General features: G+C 39.8%; 1 protein-coding gene and 1 long non-coding RNA gene across 2 annotated transcripts; both read left to right on the forward strand.

Annotated features, from left to right (window-relative positions):
• The first annotated feature begins 5,929 nt into the window (after positions 1-5,929).
• Positions 5,930-13,293, forward strand: LOC309717528. The gene is made up of 3 exons (XR_014279722.1): positions 5,930-6,139; positions 8,037-8,069; positions 13,223-13,293. It is a non-coding gene; the product is annotated as an uncharacterized lncRNA (long non-coding RNA).
• Positions 13,294-15,527: 2,234 nt separating this feature from the next.
• Positions 15,528-20,332, forward strand: LOC309717291 (uncharacterized protein). The gene is made up of 5 exons (XM_082551733.1): positions 15,528-15,552; positions 15,890-15,977; positions 16,056-16,509; positions 19,627-19,786; positions 19,979-20,332. Exons 1-5 carry the CDS (start codon positions 15,540-15,542, stop codon positions 20,116-20,118), a joined length of 855 nt encoding a protein of 284 aa, XP_082407859.1. The 5' UTR covers positions 15,528-15,539; the 3' UTR covers positions 20,119-20,332.
• The last annotated feature ends 1,207 nt before the right edge of the window (positions 20,333-21,539 follow it).

The raw sequence follows: 21,539 nt of genomic DNA on the forward strand, positions 1-21,539 counted from the left end.
GTGAAGCGAAAAACTCAGAAATGTGTTGTGTCAGTTAAAAGGTCTGAAAAAGGACGACACACCATCACTAATTGCTAATTATTGCACTCACTTGTTTCCTTAATTCACAAACGTGTGTCCATTAACTACGCAATTTATTATCTCAAATGAATAATGAATAAATTGTGCCCTTACTTTGTCTGTTGGTAGAGATTCAGCTCAATTTTATGAAGTACAAAATATAATCCAAGTATTAATGAAGGGGAAGGAAGCAATCCGGTCTCACCAAAGAAAGGGTTAGGAAGAGATTGAGCTGATAGCAAAGGAAGTAGAGATTAATTACACATCCCAGGTGTAATGAAGACCACAATACTGAGAAAAAGCAGATAAAAACAGGTATACGGTTATTGAGGCACTAATGGGCCAATGTGCTTGATTTTGCCAGGTAATTATCATCAAATCCTCCAAATGAATGAGAGCTTTTCTCCATGCTCTTTTAAATGACGGAGAGTTGTCTAATCAGGTAATCTTTCATAGTTGTGTGGGAATGGAAAATACCTCCCAACTAACAACATTCGAAGCTTTGGGCTTTAAGCCACATTTTTTAACACTGAGAAATGACCAACTAAACATGGATCTTTTTCTGTGCAAAACCAAGTGTTGCTATTTGTGACACAACTTGTAGCTTGCACCTTTATATTGACCTTTTTTGTATTACTGTCTATTGGCAAAGAAATGACTTCTTTTGGAAAAGCCAATCCATCCATCCATCCACCCTGACCTCCTCCCTCTGTGGATTTTCTCTAATGATGCCAGACTTCTTGCAGGACTTTGATATAAACAGATGGGATTAACAACACTGCTTACTTACCCAAATGTGGCCCATATTTTCAGTTTAGTTTGGGGCCACATCTGGCCTACACATTTGCCAATTCAAGTATGCCTGATGACCTTTGGGCCACATTTGGCCTTGACTCGGCTGCCTCAACACAGCCACATCAGATCTGGGCCATGCCAGATTCACCTTATGACTTCTGGGTCATGTCTGGCCCACACGGCATTAGCCATAACATAATTCAGGCCCACATCATGAATGCCAGTGCTGTAACTGAGGCTCAAGTGCCATAAGTCACCTAAATGTGTCTGCTGTACGGTTTGTGTGGTTTGAAATATCTTACTGGTCTATTTGTCTGACAACCTCCAAAGACAGAAGGATTTTACTGAAAAAAAAAATGTCAAGCTGCTTATCTGCTTTCTAATTCACCTCTAAATCCTGAATATTACAGACACAAAGCAGGTGACTCCTAAATACAGCCAGACTACTGGGCTGTGAAAAAGCTGGGCAGCGATATATGTTTAACATAAAGAGTGGCTTTTACGGACCTGCTTCTATTTTTTTCACTTTTCATATCTTCATACCTTCTCATACCATCGACCACCCTCAGGAAAGAATAACTACCCTAATGGCAGAGGGAGGCTGTGGACTCAGTTTGAGGCATTTTCTTCTTCCAGCGAGGTGCATTTTTTCTGGCTTAAGCTTCACACTGAGCCTTCGGAGAGAGATGGACGTCTGTGCATCAGTCTCTGTGGAGATACTGTACTCTTAATACTCAGCCTTATTAGACCGGACACTGCTCATAATTCTCCGTCTCACACCGATGTTTAATTCATGCTCTCTCAGGCTGACACACTCAGCTTCATTTCAGCTCCAACAAAGAGCAGCTGCTAATGGTCTTTTCAGAGAGGAGGATTAAAATAAAACACACCGCTGGACGGCACGAGGATGGAGGACAAACGGCAGGAAGAAACTACGCTGTCAGAAATGTATTAACTATATATAAAGCTTGACATTTTAGCCAAGGAGGTCTATATCAGAGATAATGGACTGAAAACACGGCTCTGCTAATTAGTCTGCTGGTACTTTTATATTTATCCTTTCTACCACAGGGTCCATTGTTAATTCGGTTAATAGCAAGCCAATTAAAAGTGAGAAGTTCTGCACTGCATGTTGTCTGATTTGTTTCTGCTCATACTGACACTAATATTTGTGTGGCCTTATACATCAGAGAATCTGTTGGGTTGATGAAAGACATTTATTATAACTGTGGCATACAAACTCTGATAAGCAATTCAGGAAAGTCACAATATCCTATTTTAGCTTGATTAAATCAGCTCAAGTTTGCAATGAAAATGCAAACTGACTACGTATTAAAAGAAAAGTGAAACACCGCTCTCCAGTTTTTTATCAGCGCTGATCATGCTTGTCACCATCGGCATCCTGGACACCAAATGTTGTAGTGATGGGTCGTTCGTGAACGAAATGGCTCTTAGAGCCGGCTCTTTGACGTGAACGACGCGAGCCGGCTCCTTATCGCGAGCCGTCACGTGGGTTTTTTTTTTTTTTCTTTCTCTCAGCCTCTCTCTCGCACTTTTTTCCCGCTTCACTCTGCACGCGGGCCTTGTGCTTTACGCTGGGCAGAGGGCGTCGGGGCGGTAGTTACACTCAGTAGCACAGGAACAGAGCCAGAGAGAGAGAAAGAGACCCAGCCAACATGTATATATGGGCCCCACCTGGTTTTTGCTCGGGCTGGATGGGTACCATATGGGCATGGGCTCAAACTGGGCTTTTTGTATGGGGCCTACTTGGGTTCTTCACATTGAACCCATATGGGCAATGCCAAGTGGGCACTTTTAGTAGGTCCTAGCTGGGTCAAACATGGGAAACACTTAACTTGGTCCAAAATGGGAAACACATGTAGGACCCACTTGGGTTTTCCACCTGGGATAGACATGGGCAAACACGGTAATTTAAGGATAGGCTGTTGTTGTGTGCCCCAGGTGGGGCAAAGTGAGGTAATCAATATATGTTTTTAGCACTGATGACATAGGTGGGGCCCACCAGGTCAAACTATATGGGTCACACATGGGCAAATGCAAGTCAGACCCTGAAAACATGTCTATGTGGGCCCCAGGTGGGGCAAAGTGGGGTAATCAATATTTTTTTTTAGCACTGATGACATAGGTGGGGCCCACCTGGTCAAACTATATAGGTGGCACATGGGCAAATGCAAGTCAGACCCTGAAAACATGTCTATGTGGGCCCCAGGTGGGGCAAAGTGAGGTAATCAATATATATTTTTAGCACTGATGACATAGGTGGGGCCCACCTGGTCAAACTATATGGGTCACACATGGGCAAATGCAAGTCAGACCCTGAAAACATGTCTATGTGGGCCCCAGGTGGGGCAAAGTGGGGTAATCAATATTTTTTTTTAGCACTGATGACATAGGTGGGGCCCACCTGGTCAAACTATATAGGTGGCACATGGGCAAATGCAAGTCAGACCCTGAAAACATGTCTATGTGGGCCCCAGGTGGGGCAAAGTGAGGTAATCAATATATATTTTTAGCACTGATGACATAGGTGGGGCCCACCTGGTCAAACTATATGGGTCACACATGGGCAAATGCAAGTCAGACCCTGAAAACATGTCTATGTGGGCCCCAGGTGGGTTATGTTAAGTTAATATGGGCATATATTTTATGTGGGCTCAAGATTGTTTATTATATATGGGACCCACTTAGGTTTCTCACATTAAAGCCATTTGGGCAAAACCAAGTGGAAACATATAGTAGGTCCTGGCTGGGTCAAACATGGGAAACACTTCACTTGGTCCAAAATGGGAAACACATGTAGGACCCACTTGGGTTTTTCACATGGGTTAGATATGTGCTAACATAGTCTTTTAAAGAAAAGCTGTTTTTGTGTGCCCCAGGTGGGGCAAAGTGAGGTAATCAATATATGTTTTTAGCACTGATAACACAGGTGGGGCCCACCTGGTCAAACTATATGGGTCACACATGGGCAAATGCAAGTCAGACCCTGAAAACATGTCTATGTGGGCCCCATATGGGTTATGTTAAGTTAATATGGGCATATATTTTACGTGGGCTCAAGATTGTTTATTATATATGGGACCCACTTGGGTTTATCACATTAAAGCCATATGGGCAAAACCAAGTGGAAACATATAGTCGGTCCTGGCTGGGTCAAACGTGGGAAACACTTCACTTGTTTCAAAATGGGAAACACACGTAGGACCCACTTGGGTTTTTCACCTGGGTTAGACATGGGCAAACACAGTCATTTAAAGAAAAGCATTTGCTGTGTGCCCCAGGTGGGGCAAAGTGAGGTAATCAGTATATATTTTTGGTACTGATGACATAGGTGGGGCCCACCTGGTCAAACTATATGTGTCACACATGGGCAAATGCAAGTCATACCCTGAAAACATGTCTATGTGGGCCCCAAATGGGTTATGTTAAATTAATATGGGCATATATTTTACATGGGCTCAAGATTGTTTAGTATATATGGGACCCACTTGGGTTTCTCACATGAAAGCCATATGGATGGGTATCCAATGTAGGTCCTAGTTGGGTCAGTGATGGTAAATGTGTACATGGGTTTAAAATGGTAGCACATGCTGTGCATTTTGAATGTGGGGATTCTTCTTCTGTGAAGAGCCTGAGAAAGTGTTATTTGAATAAAGGAGGATTTATTCCAAACAAGCCCATCACAGATTGCACACAATCCAGGGAGTTGTGAAAGTCAAATTTTAAAAAGAATCTCAAAAGGAAGTAAGAACATAACTCTCTTTTATAACCTGCAGACGGCACCCATGAGTACCATTCTCTAACAAATCACCCTAACTTTAAAATATTTGGCACAACCTCAGTCTATCACTTCTGATATCCTTAGGCACAGTCAAATATTCTTTACTTTTCATTTTTGACCCTCTCAGTTTTTAGCCTCAGTATTTGAACTTTCAGTGCTCTGCATGGTCAGGCTCAGATAAGATAAAATAAGAACTTAATTGATTCCTCTTGGGGATATTCACTTGTCACAGCAGCAATAAAATGTGATGAAAACGGACATAAGAATAGAAAAAAAAACATTATAGCATGCAATATCAAGAAAAGCAAAAAAATACACATTAAAACCTAAGATATAAGTGAATTATACAGAGAAAAATACAGATTTGCCATTTTGTGCAAATTCAGGATTTCCAGTTGTTCAATTAGGACTGTTCACATTAGCAAACATGCAGTTGACGATTTCCAGTAAATCAGACACACTATACTGCATTAGAGAAAAGACCATTAGCTACATATGTGGAAGCATAATTCACTTGAAAAACTAAAAAGACTGTAGAAGTTGAAAGTTTTGGTTGATCAGATCCAATATGTAAAAGCTCCTCAGTATAAAGCTTACTCTTCAACCTCACCCTGGACACAGTCTGTTTGACCTGCTCCCCTCAGGCAGGAGGCTCCGGTCCATTCGCACCAGAACCTCTCGCCATAAGAACAGTTTCTTCCCCTCTGCTGTTGGACACATGAACAATAACCGTATGACTGTTCCCACCACTAACACATGACCCTACTGCATCACTGCATCATTCCATGTTTGGCATTGATCACCACCTGCACTCATGTATATATCTATCTACTTAGCACTTTTAATTCTTATTTTTATTTTTAAGCGTTTATGACAGTATGTTTGCACCAAGCACCGCAGCAATTTCCTAATGTTGTAAACCTGCTCAACATTTGGCAATAAAACCCTTTCTGATTCTGATTCTTTTAAGTGAGGTGTTGCTATTGTTATCATTATGATATATTCTGTCAATTATGCTTTTATTATTATGTTGTTTTATTTTTATGTTATTTGACAATAATTACATATGATTTTTTAAAACATATTAACCATTCCTATACTTAAAAACTAAAATTTATCTTTTTAACTTGTGCATGGTTTGCCTTTTAAAATGTTTGTATCAGGCATAAAATGACTTTTTAAATAAAGTTGTTTTTTAAAGTGAGCGGTTCCTATTGCAACCAGTCTTCGCGGTCTTTTTTGTTTAAATGAGGGAGGAGCAGATTGCGCCGCCTATGAAAAAAAAAACTTTTTAAATAAAGTTGTTTTTTAAAGTGAGCGGCAACCAGTCTTCGCAGTCTTTTTTGTTGAAATGAGGGAGGAGCAGATTGCGCCGCCTATGGACTAGTGTGGTCTGTCCTCAGTTGTGAGCAGATTTTTGACTTGCTGGTTCCTGGAGTACGTGGAGGACATCATTTAAAGGAATTTAAAACTAACACCAAGGTAAATACTGAAGGTTTGATAAGTTATCATCAATGGTTATTTTAGTTGCTTTCTATACTTGTCCTAAACGGTATAAGGGAGAGAGGCATATAACATCCTTAGCTAGCAGGTGGAACTGGGTTAATTTGCTGTTATTGTCTTTGGCGAATATAATTAAAAGTTACTCACAAAACTCCTACTGCCTATATTCTACTCAGTAAAGTACATTTTATCTTATCTTATTCTGTTTCCATCGCACCAATATCTCTATACAGTTTGTGAATTTACGTAATATAATGTACACCGCGTTTTTTCTCCCTCTGTGCATCTGCAACCAGCTATTTTTAATTAATTCAAAAAGTAATGATTTTTTTTATTTTTTAGTACTGTGCTTTAGTGGATTCCCGCTCAGGTAATGCGCCATTATGCACTACTCAGTAAACAAAATGGCAGTTAGTCGTACAGTACCACGTGACATACATGTGCAATGTGGCAAGCTCACTTTATAGGGGTGTAAAATATGAGATGTTTGTTTAAATTACTGCAGTAGATGCTTGCAGCTTAAATGGTAATGTTATCAGATATGCATTTATGGTGTGCAAAAAGAACGGGGGATGGGGGACAAACACAGCTTTTTCAGCCTAAACACTGCCTGGATCACTGTCAGGCTACGTCCACACGTACATGGGTAATTTTGAAAACGGACATTTTCTGTTTTCGTTAAAAAAATTTTTAAAAAAAAATCCCGTCCACTCGCAAAAGCCAAAACGCTGATAGGAACATGCCAAAGCAGCAGGTGGCGATATATTCCTAACGTGTAGAAATGTCGGCCAATCAGAAGTCATGAAGCCTGGGTGGGAAAGAGTAAACAAAGATGGTGCATAGAAGCAGAACTGAGTCCTATGTGTGGAGGGACAGTAACTGTGTATATGTAAGCATTGAAACACTGCATAGAGTAAAATTAACAGTAATGGTATTTTTTCTAAGTCATTGTAGAAATTCATTTCACTGAAGCAATAACCTGGCACATGGTGTGATGTCAAAAAAGGCACAGACCTTTGATGCTGCGTTTCCTCTGTTTCCCTCATCCACACCTAAACGCAAAAACGGTTTTTGAAAATCTCCACCCTGGCATGAGTTTCAAAAAAGTCTCCGCTTTCAGTAACCGTATGCCGTTTACATGTGGACGAAAGGTGAAAACGCACAGAAAAATCTGCGTTTTCAAAAATACCCGTGTACGTGTGGACGTAGCCTTAAATACTGTGCTGTTCCATCTAGTTATTGGTCCAAGGCAGTTATTAATTTAATAAGTAAGTGCAGATCAGATGGTGATGTAGGAAAATGCAGAACATGTTACTATAGCTGAATGCTGTGTAAAACACTAGTATTAAATCTAACTCCCATTGATGGCTTAATTAACTATTTAATAAAATTAAGTCTTTCACTAAATATCCCCCTATGCATAGTTAAGTAGTCTATGTAGCAGTCTACTGCAGGATGTCCAAAGTGCAGCCTGCAGGTCATATGTGCCCCCCTAAGTGATTTTGTGTCATTCAACTGTAAATGAAACATGTTAAAATTTTATACTGCTTGTACAGCACACAGTTGCTGAAGATAGACAATTAATAATATTTTTATGTTCAGATTTGTTCTGGGATATGTCACCATTTATATATATCTTCCCGTGACTTTAAAGTTTGTCAGCTAGTTAGGTACATTTTTGCACTGCCAGTGTTTGCTGTTGGAGTTGATCAGTTTACCATATAAACACTTGCAGTGCATTTCAAACTTATAATTACACTGTTCATTTTGTGCATTAGTAAGTAAATCTCCTATATTGAATTATCCTGGAAAAAATGGAAACGTTTGCAACTTTTTCTTTCTCATGTACTTTCTTTTATTTCCTTATGACATTTAGATTCTTTGGGATCTCAAACACCATCTTTGACATGTAAGTCATTTTCATATTATTTGTATTACTTATTAGCCATATTCAATAGCTTGCACGGATTATTTTGAAAAGTGATGGTTAATGGTACATCTGTGAAAGGAGTGCATTACTATTTTTTTTCTTCTGGTAATCGGTATAAATGTTTATTTAGCTGCAGGAGTCAATGACCAATTTCATAATTAGACATCTACTGAAATTTCAATGTTTTGTGCTAACATAATGCCAACAGTGCTCTCTTCACATGTCCCACAACTCTGACAGTTTTGCTCCTCCCCTCACAATTGGAGTTCTCTCTGAGCTGCTGCTGTCAGGTGCATCAAAACATTTTACATTCCCTTGTTATTCGAATCTCTATCTGAGTTTAGGACTCCAAACATTCACACCTGCTGTCAGTAACCAGAGCTCACAGGACTGTAAGTAGTGCAGCTCATTAAGGTGAGTTGAATTGAAATCTATACTTTATAGGAAGGTTTTTACTGATAAAAGTGGTAATAAACATGGTAACCAATAAAAATGCAGTGCCGCTTTAAAAAAAAAAAAAGAAATTACTCCTGTAATTTCTAACAGTTTTTTTAACAGCAGGTGTGAGCATCCATAGTCGTTAAGCTTTGGTAAAGATTTAAAAATAACATAACATTAAACATTAAATAAGTTTGATGGTGTTGACAGCAGCAGCTCAGTGTTAATCAGCGGATGGTGAGGGGAGCAGGAAAGCGTTTTTCGTCGTAGTTGTTGGAGTTGTTTAAGATGCTGATATTCATAGGAACAAAAATTAACTGAGTTGTTTTCCATTCTATAGAAATTGTGTATCTACTTTTTAATAAGTCTTTATGCTGATGTTCTTAATTATCATGTATTACAGATTTTATTTTTAAGCAACAACATTTTAGCATGCAATCAGAGCATGCCTTACAGTACAGTTTTGTAAGCTGTGCACACAAACAGACTGTTAATTTACAAAATTGATCATTCAACAAATGTAAATCACTGCAGATTTTTTGTTTTAGGTGCACTGTATGGGCTCAAAATGTGGTCATAAATATTTTGTACTTGTAAATCAGGATTTGTATGTGTAAAAAGTATTTGTGTGTGGCCAAAAAAACCCTGCACGTTACAAGTACGAATTTTGACCCTATTTTTCTTCCTTTCATCTGATTGGTCAATGTCATGTCAATCACAAATGTAACAATCCAATCAGAGAACAGATGGGTTTGGCTGTCGGAGGGGAGCTTTTTTGAACTGCAGGTCCTTGAAGGGTGATACAGTTTGAAGCTGGAGGATCTCTATATAAATATCCGATAGCAGCTAGGTCCCCTAACTCTCAGCAGCTGTTGAAAGGATAAAGTTGTGGTATATCACTGGTTAGAAATACCATTATTACTTTAGGATTAGTTTAACACAAAGTCAGGGCTGACCCGGGACCATTGCTGTGAGTCACAGTGCGCAGCATAAAAGTGCTTTCACATCAGACGCAGGATGTGCTGCTAATGCTAACTGCTAACTAAAAGCAAAGGATCCAGAATTTGTAGCGCTGGCTGCTGAGCTCTGTGGGTTTTTGCAGCAGCTCTACCTGTACTAGATGCATCTGCTCCTTGTCTTTTCTATCTCTGACTTTATGTCCTCTACAAGAGTTTCTGGGTTTTTTTGCTAGTTCTTCAAATGTTCAATAAAAACATGTATGCTAATTCATAACGGAGAAAGCTTTGTAATGAAAGCTGTCATTTCCAAAACATTGCCCGCCCCGCAGCGCTGTTGAAAAGGCTGTGGAAGTCCCTGTATTAAGCACGTAGACCTGTGACACAAAAATCACCAAAGTCGGATGACCACAGACTGTTTTCCTTCGTGGTGATGAAGGAAAACGCTGGGTTGGCATGTAAAAGGGCATTTATTCCCTTCAAAGACCTGCAGTTCAAAAAAGCGCCCCTCCGACAGCCAAACCCATCTGTTCTCTGATTGGATTGTTACATTTGTGACATGACATTGACCAATCAGATGAAAGGAAGAAAAATAGGGTCAAAATTCATACTTGTAACTTGCAGGGTTCTTTTTTTTGCACACAAATCTTTTTTACGCACACACAAATTCTTTTTACACATACAGATCTTTTTTTATGCACACACACACACAAATCTTTTCTTACACACACACACACACAAATCTTTTTTACACATACAAATCCTGATTTACAAGTACAAAATATTTATGACCACATTTTGAGCCCATAGCACTGTAACAGCTAGAAGGAACTCCTCAAAATTAAAGGCAGAATAGGGAAATACATGGAAATAACCATTTTCCTTCAAGCACATCAGCAAAGTTAAATTGGTATACTTGATAACTGTTGTTATAAGTATCACATGAATATGAATCCCCACAATTATAGATTTTAATTGGGAAGCAACATGCAGATGTACAGAAGGACTATAAACAGCAATTTCTATCACATACAACTCTTTGAGAAAATACCAGCAGTGAGAATTTATCACTTGCTGATTTATACATTTTACAGTGTAGATTGATGGAAAATCTCCACTCTGGCTGAAGTGTTTTTTTACAAACAATGTTTCCAAATACAGTGGCTTGCAAAAGTATTCGGCCCCCTTGAACTTTTCCACATTTTGTCACATTACAGCCACAAACATGAATCGATTTTATTGGAATCCCACGTGAAAGAAGAATAGTGGGGATGGTGTGTTCAGAGTGATGTGCAGTGTTAGTTTTCCACCACACATAGCGTTTTGCATTTTGGCCAAAAAGTTCCATTTTTGGTCTCATCTGTCCAGAGTGTCTTCTTCCACATGTTTACTGTGTCCCCACATGGCTTGTGGCAAACTGCAAACGGGAGTTCTTATGGTTTTCTGTTAACAATGGCTTTCTTCTTGCCACTCTTCCATAAAGGCCAACTTTGTGCAGTGCACGACTAATAGTTGTCCTATGGACAGATTCCCCCACCTGAGCTGTAGATCTCTGCAGCTCGTCCAGAGTCACCATGGGCCTCTTGGCTGCATTTCTCTCTTTCTCTGCAGCGCCCTCCTTGTTCGGCCTGTGAGTTTAGGTGGACGGCCTTGTCTTGGTAGGTTTACAGTTGTGCCATACTCCTTCCATTTCTGAATGATCACTTGAACAGTGCTTCGTGGGATGTTCAAGGCTTGGGAAATCTTTTTGTAGCCCAAACCTGCTCTAAATTTCTCAATAACTTCATCCCTGACCTGTCTGCTGTGTTCTTTGGACTTCATGGTGTTGTTGCTCCCAATATTCTCTTAGACAACCTCTGAGGCTGTGACAGAGCAGCTGTATTTGTACTGACATTAGATTACACACAGGTGCACTCTATTTAGTCATTAGCACTCATCAGGCAATGTCCATGGGCAACTGACTGCACTCAGACCAAAGGGGGCTGAATAATTACGCACACCCCACTTTGCAGTTATCTATTTGTAAAAAATGTTTGGAATCATGTATGACTTTCATTCCACTTTCACGTGTACACCACTTTGTGTTGGTCTTTCACATGGAATTCCAATAAAAATGATTCCTGCTTGTAGAGCAGGGCGATATGGCCAAAAATATTTATCACGATATATATTTGAAAATTTGCGATAACGATATAACCGACGATATAATTGATGCGAGACAAAATACAACTCCACAACATTACTAGTGCAAAAAGACAACCTTCCATTTATTTTCACTTAAACAAGAAGCTGGTTTTTATGTACATTAAAGCTTTATAGAAATGTAACAGTGCAAATGCAAATTCCTTGCTGAAAGTTTAACCAAAAGGCATTTCCAGTAGAAATGGGCTGACATATCCTGAGCATAACCATGTATAATATCCACTGAAGTTAAAAAGAGGTGCTTTGCAACATTAAACTGCAGTGTGCAGTACGCATTTTTTGGACCATAAGGTGCACAGGATTATAAGGCACATTAAGCGAAACAAAGCAGTCAGATAAATCAAACTTTATTAAACTCATTCTTCTTGCTTCCTCCACTTCTGTAACATTGATTCATTAATGTTGAATTCTCTGCAGCTGCTCTATTCCCATGTTGTTGCAGTATATTAATAACTAACCTCGTATTGTGGATGGATTATCTCAGTTGTTCTCCTGACTGAAGTTTGGTCCGTTTACAGCATCCTGCCATGCGATTGCATTTGTCTCTAACCATGAAGAACCTTCACATTAACTTTTATAAGTGGAAAAGTGTTAGTGTTCGTCCTCCAGCTTCACTGTTTATGTTATGCTAACATAGCTGTGTCGCTAGCGATCACGTAGCACATCATTATATACCAGCTAGCCCAACTTCAGTAACCCTACAAACGTCACTGCTGTTTAGTTTCCTGTCTTCATTTATGTTGGAAGTGATAGCAGAGCTGTACGTTTGATTTTTTTTCAGAAATCTCTCAGTCAGAACATGCTATATCATGCTTAGGTAACTAGCGAAACTAGCGAGCTAACTTCCGCTAGCTTCCTGCTAACTTCTAACTCCGTTAAATGTAATAACTTTTGTTTTCATGGATGCCTGGAAGTTAAACTTTATAGTTACACCTGGTAAAGCAGCAATGCTGATCGTTTTATTAAAGATGAAAGAATTTAGACAGTTTTTAACTCTAAGTGATGCTGCAGTGTTGTTTGACATGAAGCATACGGAGCTTAGGACCCAGATTACTCCCAGATTTAAGAGCATCTTAGTCCGACAAATACGACAATAACGATGGCCGCTTGCATGTTCAGCAAAAAAATGTGCTTTGTTGTGTATCTGACGGACAAACACCAAACCAGTTCCACATCACTGAAGTTGCACCATTTTTACAAACCAATTCTGGTTCATCTGTTTCACTCAACGACCGGCCATGTGCGTATGAAAACAAAGGCACTGCGCATGCGCGTTTTACTCCCATTCTATCGCGATATTTCATTTTCCTATCGTTGCCTAACATTATACCGGTATTATCGTGAATGGTATAATATGGCCCAGCCCTACCTGCTTGTGTCTGCAATGTGACAAAATGTGGAAAAGTTCAAGGGGGGTGAATACTTTTGCAAGCTACTGTATTCCTCTTCAGAATATCTTCTGCAATTTTATGGATTGCCGTATGTGTGAAAATGGCTCACACTTCTATTCTGCACACAATCTTCTGTGTATTTTAGTGAAATGGATTACCTTCTTGCCAAATCACGGACGAGGAGAAGGAGAATTAAAGTTAGAGTTCAGCAGCATTTACAGAGCCTTGCTTTAGATGCTGTGGAACTTGCAGAGAAGGCCGTGGACCAGGCTTTGCAATACACTGAAGATGTGGCGAACAAACATTCGATTGTGGATGAAGCAGTGGAAAATATTGAAGATATAGAAAATAAAGATGAGACTATCAACAAGGCAGAGGACAATGTAGAGGAATATTCAAGTAACAGCTTGGATGAAGATTTACCTCTGGATTTTAATAGTAATGACTTTTACATGGATAGTGAAGCGGATGAAGAACAAAACTGTGACTTTCCTGATGTGGAGTCAAACTCTGATGCTAAGAGGAAACTTGCTGAATGGGCAGCAAACCGAAATGTGTCTCATTCTGTGTTGTCAGAGCTCTTAACCATACTTTTGGAGCTTGGTCTCGATTTGCCAAAGGATCCCAGAACTTTGCTCAGTACATTAAAAGACTGTGAAGTGAAACAAATTGGCAGGGGAAGTTACTACCATTTTGGTCTTGAAAGTGCAGTATTGTCAGAACTGAAAATGATAAATCAACATGAACTGAAAACTGATACATTAACCATTCGTGTGAATGTTGATGGTTTGCCTCTCTTTAAGAGCTCTAATATGCAACTGTGGCCTATTTTAGGTAAGATAGTTGAACTGCCACAAGCAAATGTTTTCATGATGGGTATATATGCTGGTCCCTGCAAACCTGAGTCGGTGAACGACTACATGCATGATTTTATAGAAGATGTAAAAAAGGTCACAAAAACTGGTATTGTTTTCAATGGAAAACACTTCAATGTACCCCTTCCAGATGCTTTTATCTGTGACACCCCAGCTAGAGCTTATTTAAAATGCATCAAAGGTCATGGTGGCTACAGTTCTTGTGAGCGCTGTACACAGTATGGTGTTTATGTTGATGGGAAAGTTATTTTTCCAGATATGGATTCAAGTCTCAGATCAGATTCTCAGTTTGAAGAAATGTTAGATGAAGATCACCACAACTCCAAATCACCTCTTCAAGAGCTAGGCATTGGCATGGTTTCAGCCTTTCCCTTAGACTATATGCATTTAATTTGCTTGGGTATTGTACGTAAATTACTTGCCCTGTGGATTAAGGGACCATTGCAGTGTCGGGTTCCTACTTCTACTCTGTCTGCCATTTCAGATCACTTAAAACAGTGTAGGCAAAGTCTGCCACGCACGTTTTCCAGAAAGCCACGGTCCCTAATGGAGTACAGACAATGGAAAGCTACAGAATTAAGACAATTTTTGTTGTATACTGGACCAGTTGTGCTTTTCCAGAAACTGTGCAATCCACAGTACAAGAACTTCCTGGTTTTGTCATCTGCTATGAGGATACTTTTGTCTCCTTTGTGTAAAGAGTACTGCTATTATGCAAAAAAATTATTGAGATGCTTTGTTGCCAACTTTGCTAAGATTTATGGGACTAAATTCTTAGTTAACAATACACACAGTCTTTTGCACCTAGCAGATGATGCTACAAAGTATGGCCCTCTGGATTTGGTTTCATGTTTTCCATTTGAGAATTATTTGGGACAGTTAAAAAAGATGGTGAGAAGACCACAGGATCCTGTACAGCAAATTGTCAGACGAGTTTGTGAAAAGCAATTGTATCCTCACAGGTCTTGCAAAATGCCAGAGGGTGTACTCACACAGCCACATACATCTGGACCTATGATGACTGAATTTTTTGTCCATCATTCTTTTCAGTACAAGATGTACAGACATGGAAATCAAATAATCTCCACCTCCAGTGGAACAAATTGTTTTGATCTTGAAGGCAAAGTTGCAGTTGTGCGGAACATTGTGCTGTTCATCGGAGAAATACATGTTTTGTTTGAACTGTTTGAGACTGGAACAGCGTTTTTTAACTACCCTATTGATTCAACATCTCTGGGTGTACATTTGTTGTCAAAACTGTCAGGTCATCTTGCTAGTGCTCCTGTAACTAAATTTACAAAACCAATTATTTTGTTACCTTTTCGTAATGCATTTGTAGCTTTGCCTCAGCTACACAGCATGTAACTTAATGGCGTTTACAGGATGTCTTCATTCAGTGTGGTCGAGTTTGTGGATGAAGTTGACTCTGATGGCTGCAAGAAGGTAGACATCATTCCATCAGAGTGGTTCCATGACGCAGAGAGAAAATTATGCTGGTGGCCTCCTGCCTCATTGGTGAATGTGACAAAGGCTGTAAAGGAAGGAACACCACCAACCAGCAACTGGCTACTCTGCAATGTCCGTGTCATGGGAAATGCAGGTAAGTTTGACTTTATTTGTACACTACATCTGTATTTCCTTTTCTTTAAAAGTTTATACATGAACTTTTTTTTTTTTTTTACTTGGAGGCTTTTGAAATTGTAAGGCCCTGTATTACTGTATTATTGTATGTTTCTGTTCTGTGTCCTGTGTACTGTTTGTTTCTATATGTGTCTTTCTGGCTGCTGTTACAACCAAATTTCCCCTTGTGGGACAATTAAAGGATTATTCTATTCTATTCTACTGGAAACCATTTTTTCATTGTCATTGTTTTTGCAGATTTATTTCTTCTTTACATTGTATCTTACATGTTGTATTCTGTACAATTTATGTTATAGCAACTTATGCAAATGCCAGGGCAAAGTTGCATCAAGCAGAGTATTCATCAGACTTGACGGACAATGAGAATGGCATAAGAAAAAGAAAGTAAGTGGTACTAGCATACAAACAAGATGAAGTTTATTTCCTGCAGTGTCATAAATGTTCTGTGCTTAACCTTTCTAGGCCAAGTGTTAAACTGATCAATCAACTGAGCAGCCACACTGAATCAAGTGAGCCTTCTGATTCAGATGAAGAACTTCCACCCACGCCTCCAGAACAACTCCTTCAGCGACCCTCTGGAAAAAACAATAGTGTAGTCGCCAGCCCCGCTGCCCGGAGTGCCGCCAGCCCCGCTGCCCGGAGTGCCGCCAGCCCCGCTGCCCGGAGTGCCGCCAGCCCCACTGCCCGGAGTGCCGCCAGCCCCACTTGTGAAGCCATGTTCTCGAAAGTACTTGCCATTTTAGAGGAAGTGAAGGAGACTCAACTGGTTCATAGCAAGATGTTAAATGCCTTGCTGAAGCAGAAAAACGGTTCAGTTACGGAGGTCCCTGAAGGGGTTGTTTTACCTCTTAAAACCCAAGACGATGTTGAGGCTCTTAATGGAAAACTGGAGGACTCCAGTCTCATGTCTGCTGTAGTAAGCTTTTTTTTTCCCTCCCCATTCTGCTTGCCACTGTTCTTTATACAGTAGCCAGAAAAATTCTTTGATATATTTTCTGAAAGACATTCTCCTTCATGATTTTTTTTGGTATACAGCATAATTGGTTTCATTTAACACAGCAAGTCTTACTGGTCCTGAGGCAGCAAAGCAGGCCAGAGACCATCACATCTGCTACCATGTCTTTCTGTTGCTATGATTTTTTTTTTTTTCTGAGATGTTACTTTTATACCACATTAGGGCTGCCACGATTAGTCGACTAGTCACGATTACGTCGACTATCAAAATCGTCGACGACTGATTTAATAGTCGACACGTCGTTTGAAGCTTTGTAAGATCACAAAAGACGCAGGAATAAGTAGTAGGATTTAAGAGTGTAATAACGGACTGAAACAGATGATGGCAGCACTGCATGTACAAGGATGTCAGCTGCCGTTAAACCCCGAAGAAGAAGTAGCTCTGTCCCAGAATTCATAGCGCAGCCCAGCTCAGTTTACAACAATGGCGGCAGCTACTTAGTTTTAATATTACTCTTATTATTCTTTCTGGGTCACAAAATAAACGTTTAGCATATTTTCAGGCGAGAATGTAGCTGTATAAACCTCAAATATCTGCTCAGTTTATCAAGACACCACATATTTTCAAAAGCGCTCCGACGTTTTCGGAGACGTCTGTTACCCACTAGCTCGATAGCTAGGCTCACTAGAGCCGTGAGAACACCGGACTCCCGGCAAATCGTTTTCAAACCTACCGCCGTCTTTCGCTACTCAGGTTAAACATGATATATGAGTCACTTAGATAACTTAAAACTGTTATTGTTTGGCTTTTTTTGTATTTTATTTGTTCCTGAGTAAATCGGTTTGGCTGAGATTAAATTTATAGTTTTTACACAGCTGAATAAACATCAAGCAGACAGCTGATTATCAGAAGTGTGAGATGCTGGAGAATTTACTCCGGTGTCCTGTTATATTTTAGATAGCAAGGAGTTTATTAAACTTCACCGAAACAATCTGCAAATTTCATTCAAATTTAATAAACTATCATCTTGTCTTTCTTTATTTTTAGTTAGCACAGACCTTAAACACTTAAAGCTGTAAGCTAATGATAGTTATATAAGAGCAGATGCTGCTGGTGCAATAAGCTGTACGTTTTATATCCAATGGATGATGATCTGATTAGTCGACTAATCGCAAAAATAATCGGTGACTAGTCGACTATCAAAATAATCGTTTGTGGCAGCCCTATACCATATGTTTACCTTCCAGAAAGTTACATTTTTTTTATTCTAATGAAGCATTTGATTCTGATTTTGATAACGGATAGATTTCTTATATTTGTTCTGCTATGATAGTTTATGCAAATTCTGGCCAGTTCCTATTTATTTTAACCTTTTAGCCCCCAACCCGTCGCCGATGACAGGTTTTTCCAACCTGTCTCTTCCAACCAGAGCTCTACCAGGGGCCCAACACAGCTGGACTTATTTAGAAGAAAAGAGATGCCCAAAAACAAACCACAGGGCCAAAGGTCACAAAATTGTTTTTGTTCTGTTTTACAATTAATAATTCAAATTGCCTATTCGAAATCTTTTATTCATGTACATTATGAGTCCCTTTTTCAGTTAAAACAACAGTAAAATTTCAAGTTTGTTTTTTGCCCTTTTCTGTTATTAATCCCCGATTACACTCTTATAGTATACAGTAGAGAAAAAAACCTAGCAGATGTGGAAACTAGAAGTAATCCTGAAAAAATGGAAAAAAGCACACACACTCACAGCTGATTTTATGACACTTTTACAGCTAAAACAACAAAATATTCACAGGTGTCCTGCTTAACATTATGGATAAATGATAAAGGGGTAAGGAATAGGGGTGGGTTTTGATTATAGATTTATCAAATAAAACCTATTTTAGTTTGGAGAAAGTAAATGAGAGCAGGCACACGCATTCTGCACAAAGATGTAAACACAAAGCGCGGACCCGCCGACAGATCAGAATCAGTGAGATGTGGCCTTTCTCAGCCGACGGTACTTTGTGTTTTTTGTGCTAGATTCTGAAGCTGCAGGTTTTATCTTTTTTCAAACAATATTGACTGAACCAGCAGCAAAAGAAGATCCAAACTACACTGAAAATTTCGCTTCACGTAAACATCGTCATGAATTCCCTCTTACTTTTGCTGTTTTGGTTTTCCACCATGGTGGTTTTCCATGACGGTACTGGAATATTTCTAACATTTTGAGTTATTTTCCAGTATTAGAAAATCAGCACTGCTCAGTGTTAGCCATTGTTAATCTTCAAAACTGACTAGGTTACTTTTAAACATATAACACTGTCAAAAGTGTTAATTTAACACTCAACAGTGTTGTATTTAACACTCTGAGGTGTGGACCCATATAGACACTCTCCAGTGTTAATTTAAAACTGGAGATTTTGCTGTGTAGTATTTTTTTATCTCCACACAATTAACATTAAGTAATATGTAAAGCGTCCATTTATCCTCCATTCCTGGTCCATTATCTTAAGCTTAGGCTGCTCCCCCTGTGACCCAATCCGGTACTAAGTAGAGAGGCCCAGACTTCGCTCTCTCCAGTCTCTTGGCCCTGCTCCCACAGCGGAATCCCAAGGCATTTCCAGGCCAGCAGAGAAACATAGTCCCTTTTGCATGTCCTGGGTGTTCCTCTGGGTCTCTTCCTGGTTGGATGTGCCCAAAACGCCTCCCCCAGGGAGGCATCCTACCCATCCTACCCAGATGCCAGTATCTAATCCAGGGGTGTTAAACTCAAAATTCAAAACTGGAACAAAGTCGCAGGCTAACGTTAATATTTATTGAAATATATTTATTCCTCCAGATATAGGAATGAATCTTTTCTTATGGACTCAAACACATTTTTCTGAAAAACTGAATATGGAACAAGCAAAGCTTAATACTAAACAATATATATATATATATATTAGCTGTATAATACCAGTAGGCCAGCTCTAATAGTAATTTGGTATGGCTTCGCGGGCCAAATATAAGTAGGCTGGGGGCCAAATTTGGCCTGCAGGCCAGAGTTTGACACCTATGATCTAATCTGTCCTTTTTGTATGTTCCCCTCAGGTTGCCATGGTAGCAGATATAGGGGGAACAAGTGTAGATGATGCTACAAGGAGAATGATGAAATTCCTCATATCACCCGAGCTTGCCGTGGAGTACAACTTGCTTGGCCGACATGGGAAGAAAAAGTTCCGAGATTTGCGCCTCTTTAATGTTGTGTATGGTAAGTTAATTTCACTTGAGACACTTTTTTTAATAAAGTGTTTGAAAGTGTAAGTGAGATTGGTTATTGTGCCATCTTATATATTTGAGGCAAGAAAGTGAAATAAACATTGTTCTTTGTAAATCATTACCAAAGGAAGTAAGCTATGGTTACCTTTACTTTGGCTTACCCATTTTTCTTCTTCATTTGCAGAGGCACTGAAGAAGAATTCTTTGACTGCAAAAGTCAACCTGCAAGAAGCAGAGAAAGCTCTCTCCAAATGGTTCACTGGAGCTAGAGACAGAGGAGGACTGAGGGCTGCTAGGGGACAAAATAGACTAACGGCTCTGTAAAAAAACATAACAGACACCTCTGCTGATTCAAGACAAGGTTCTGAGTTTCCCTTCTTATTTTTTCCCATGTTGCTACAGTTTCAACTCTAAGCAATTTGAATGTAGTTTGATATTTCTAGTTTTTTAAGTTCACACTCCTTGGAATACAGTTACTTAAACCCACAGTTGTGTGACAAAATAAATGTGAACAAAATGTGTTTTGTGTCCCCTCTTGATGTTTCTATTTGCAGTCAGCTTTAATATATTTAGTGTCTTTGTGTCACAGAAGCCGTATTGGCCGTCTGTTAATTTGATTTTGTGGCTGTTTTTCTACATGGGACCCGCCCAGTGCCAGAAATTAGCCAATTCAAACAAGAAGTAAGATGCAACTACAGAACCCACTGATAATACCATTCCAACTTTTTAGCTCATGTTTTCCTCATCTTGTACACACTAAGAACTTGAAAAATGGGGCCCAGGTGGGTTTCTGAGTACTTTGCCCAGTTGGGGTCCATTTAGTTCCCAGATTTTACCAATATAACACCAAGATGGGCATTTAACATGGGGCCATTATGGAACCCGCGGACAATCCCACTTAAAACCCACTTTTTAGCCTATGTGGAACCCACATGGTACCCACAAAAAACTTGAAAGATGGGGCCTGGGTGGGTTTTTGTGTACTTTCCCAGTTGGGTGCCATTTAGTTCCTAGATTTTGCCAATATAACACTAAGATGGGCTTATAAAATGGGGCCATTATGGAACCCGCGGACAATCCCACTTAAAACCCACTTTTTAGCCTATGTGGTGCCCACATGGTACCCACAAAAAAACTTGAAAGATGGGGCCTGGGTGGGTTTCAGTGTATGTTGCCCAGTTGGGGCCCATATAGTTCCTAGATTTTACCAATGTAAAACCAAGATGGGCTTATAAAATGGGGCCATTATGGAACCCGCGGACAATCCCACTTAAAAACCCACTTTTTAGCCTATGTGGTGCCCACGTGGTACCCACAAAAAACTTGAAAGATGGGGCCTGGGTGGGTTTCTGTGTATGTTGCCCAGTTGGGGCCCATTTAGTTCCTAGATTTTACCAATGTAAAACCAAGATGGGCTTATAAAATGGGGCCATTATGGAACCTGCGGACAATCCCACTTAAAACCCACTTTTTAGCCTATGTGGTGCCCACGTGGTACCCACAAAAAACTTGAAAGATGGGGCCTGGGTGGGTTTCTGTGTATGTTGCCCATTTGGGGCCCATTTAGTTCCTAGATTTTACCAATATAAAACCAAGATGGGCTTATAAAATGGGGCCATTATGGAACCCGCGGACAATCCCACTTAAAACCCACTTTTTAGCCTATGTGGTGCCCACGTGGTACCCACAAAAAACTTGAAAGATGGGGCCTGGGTGGGTTTCTGTGTATGTTGCCCAGTTGGGGC

The sequence above is a fragment of the Aulonocara stuartgranti genome (genome assembly GCF_965226115.1).
Source record: "Aulonocara stuartgranti genome assembly, chromosome: 2".
Lineage (NCBI taxonomy): Eukaryota > Metazoa > Chordata > Actinopteri > Cichliformes > Cichlidae > Aulonocara > Aulonocara stuartgranti.

Bases quoted from the DNA above. Each gene is read 5' to 3' on its own strand.
- LOC309717291 (XM_082551733.1), top strand. The intron at 16,510-19,626 runs GTAAGCTTTTTT...TGTTCCCCTCAG, and splicing joins CCAGTCTCATGTCTGCTGTA to GTTGCCATGGTAGCAGATAT. The intron at 19,787-19,978 runs GTAAGTTAATTT...CTTCATTTGCAG, and splicing joins CCTCTTTAATGTTGTGTATG to AGGCACTGAAGAAGAATTCT.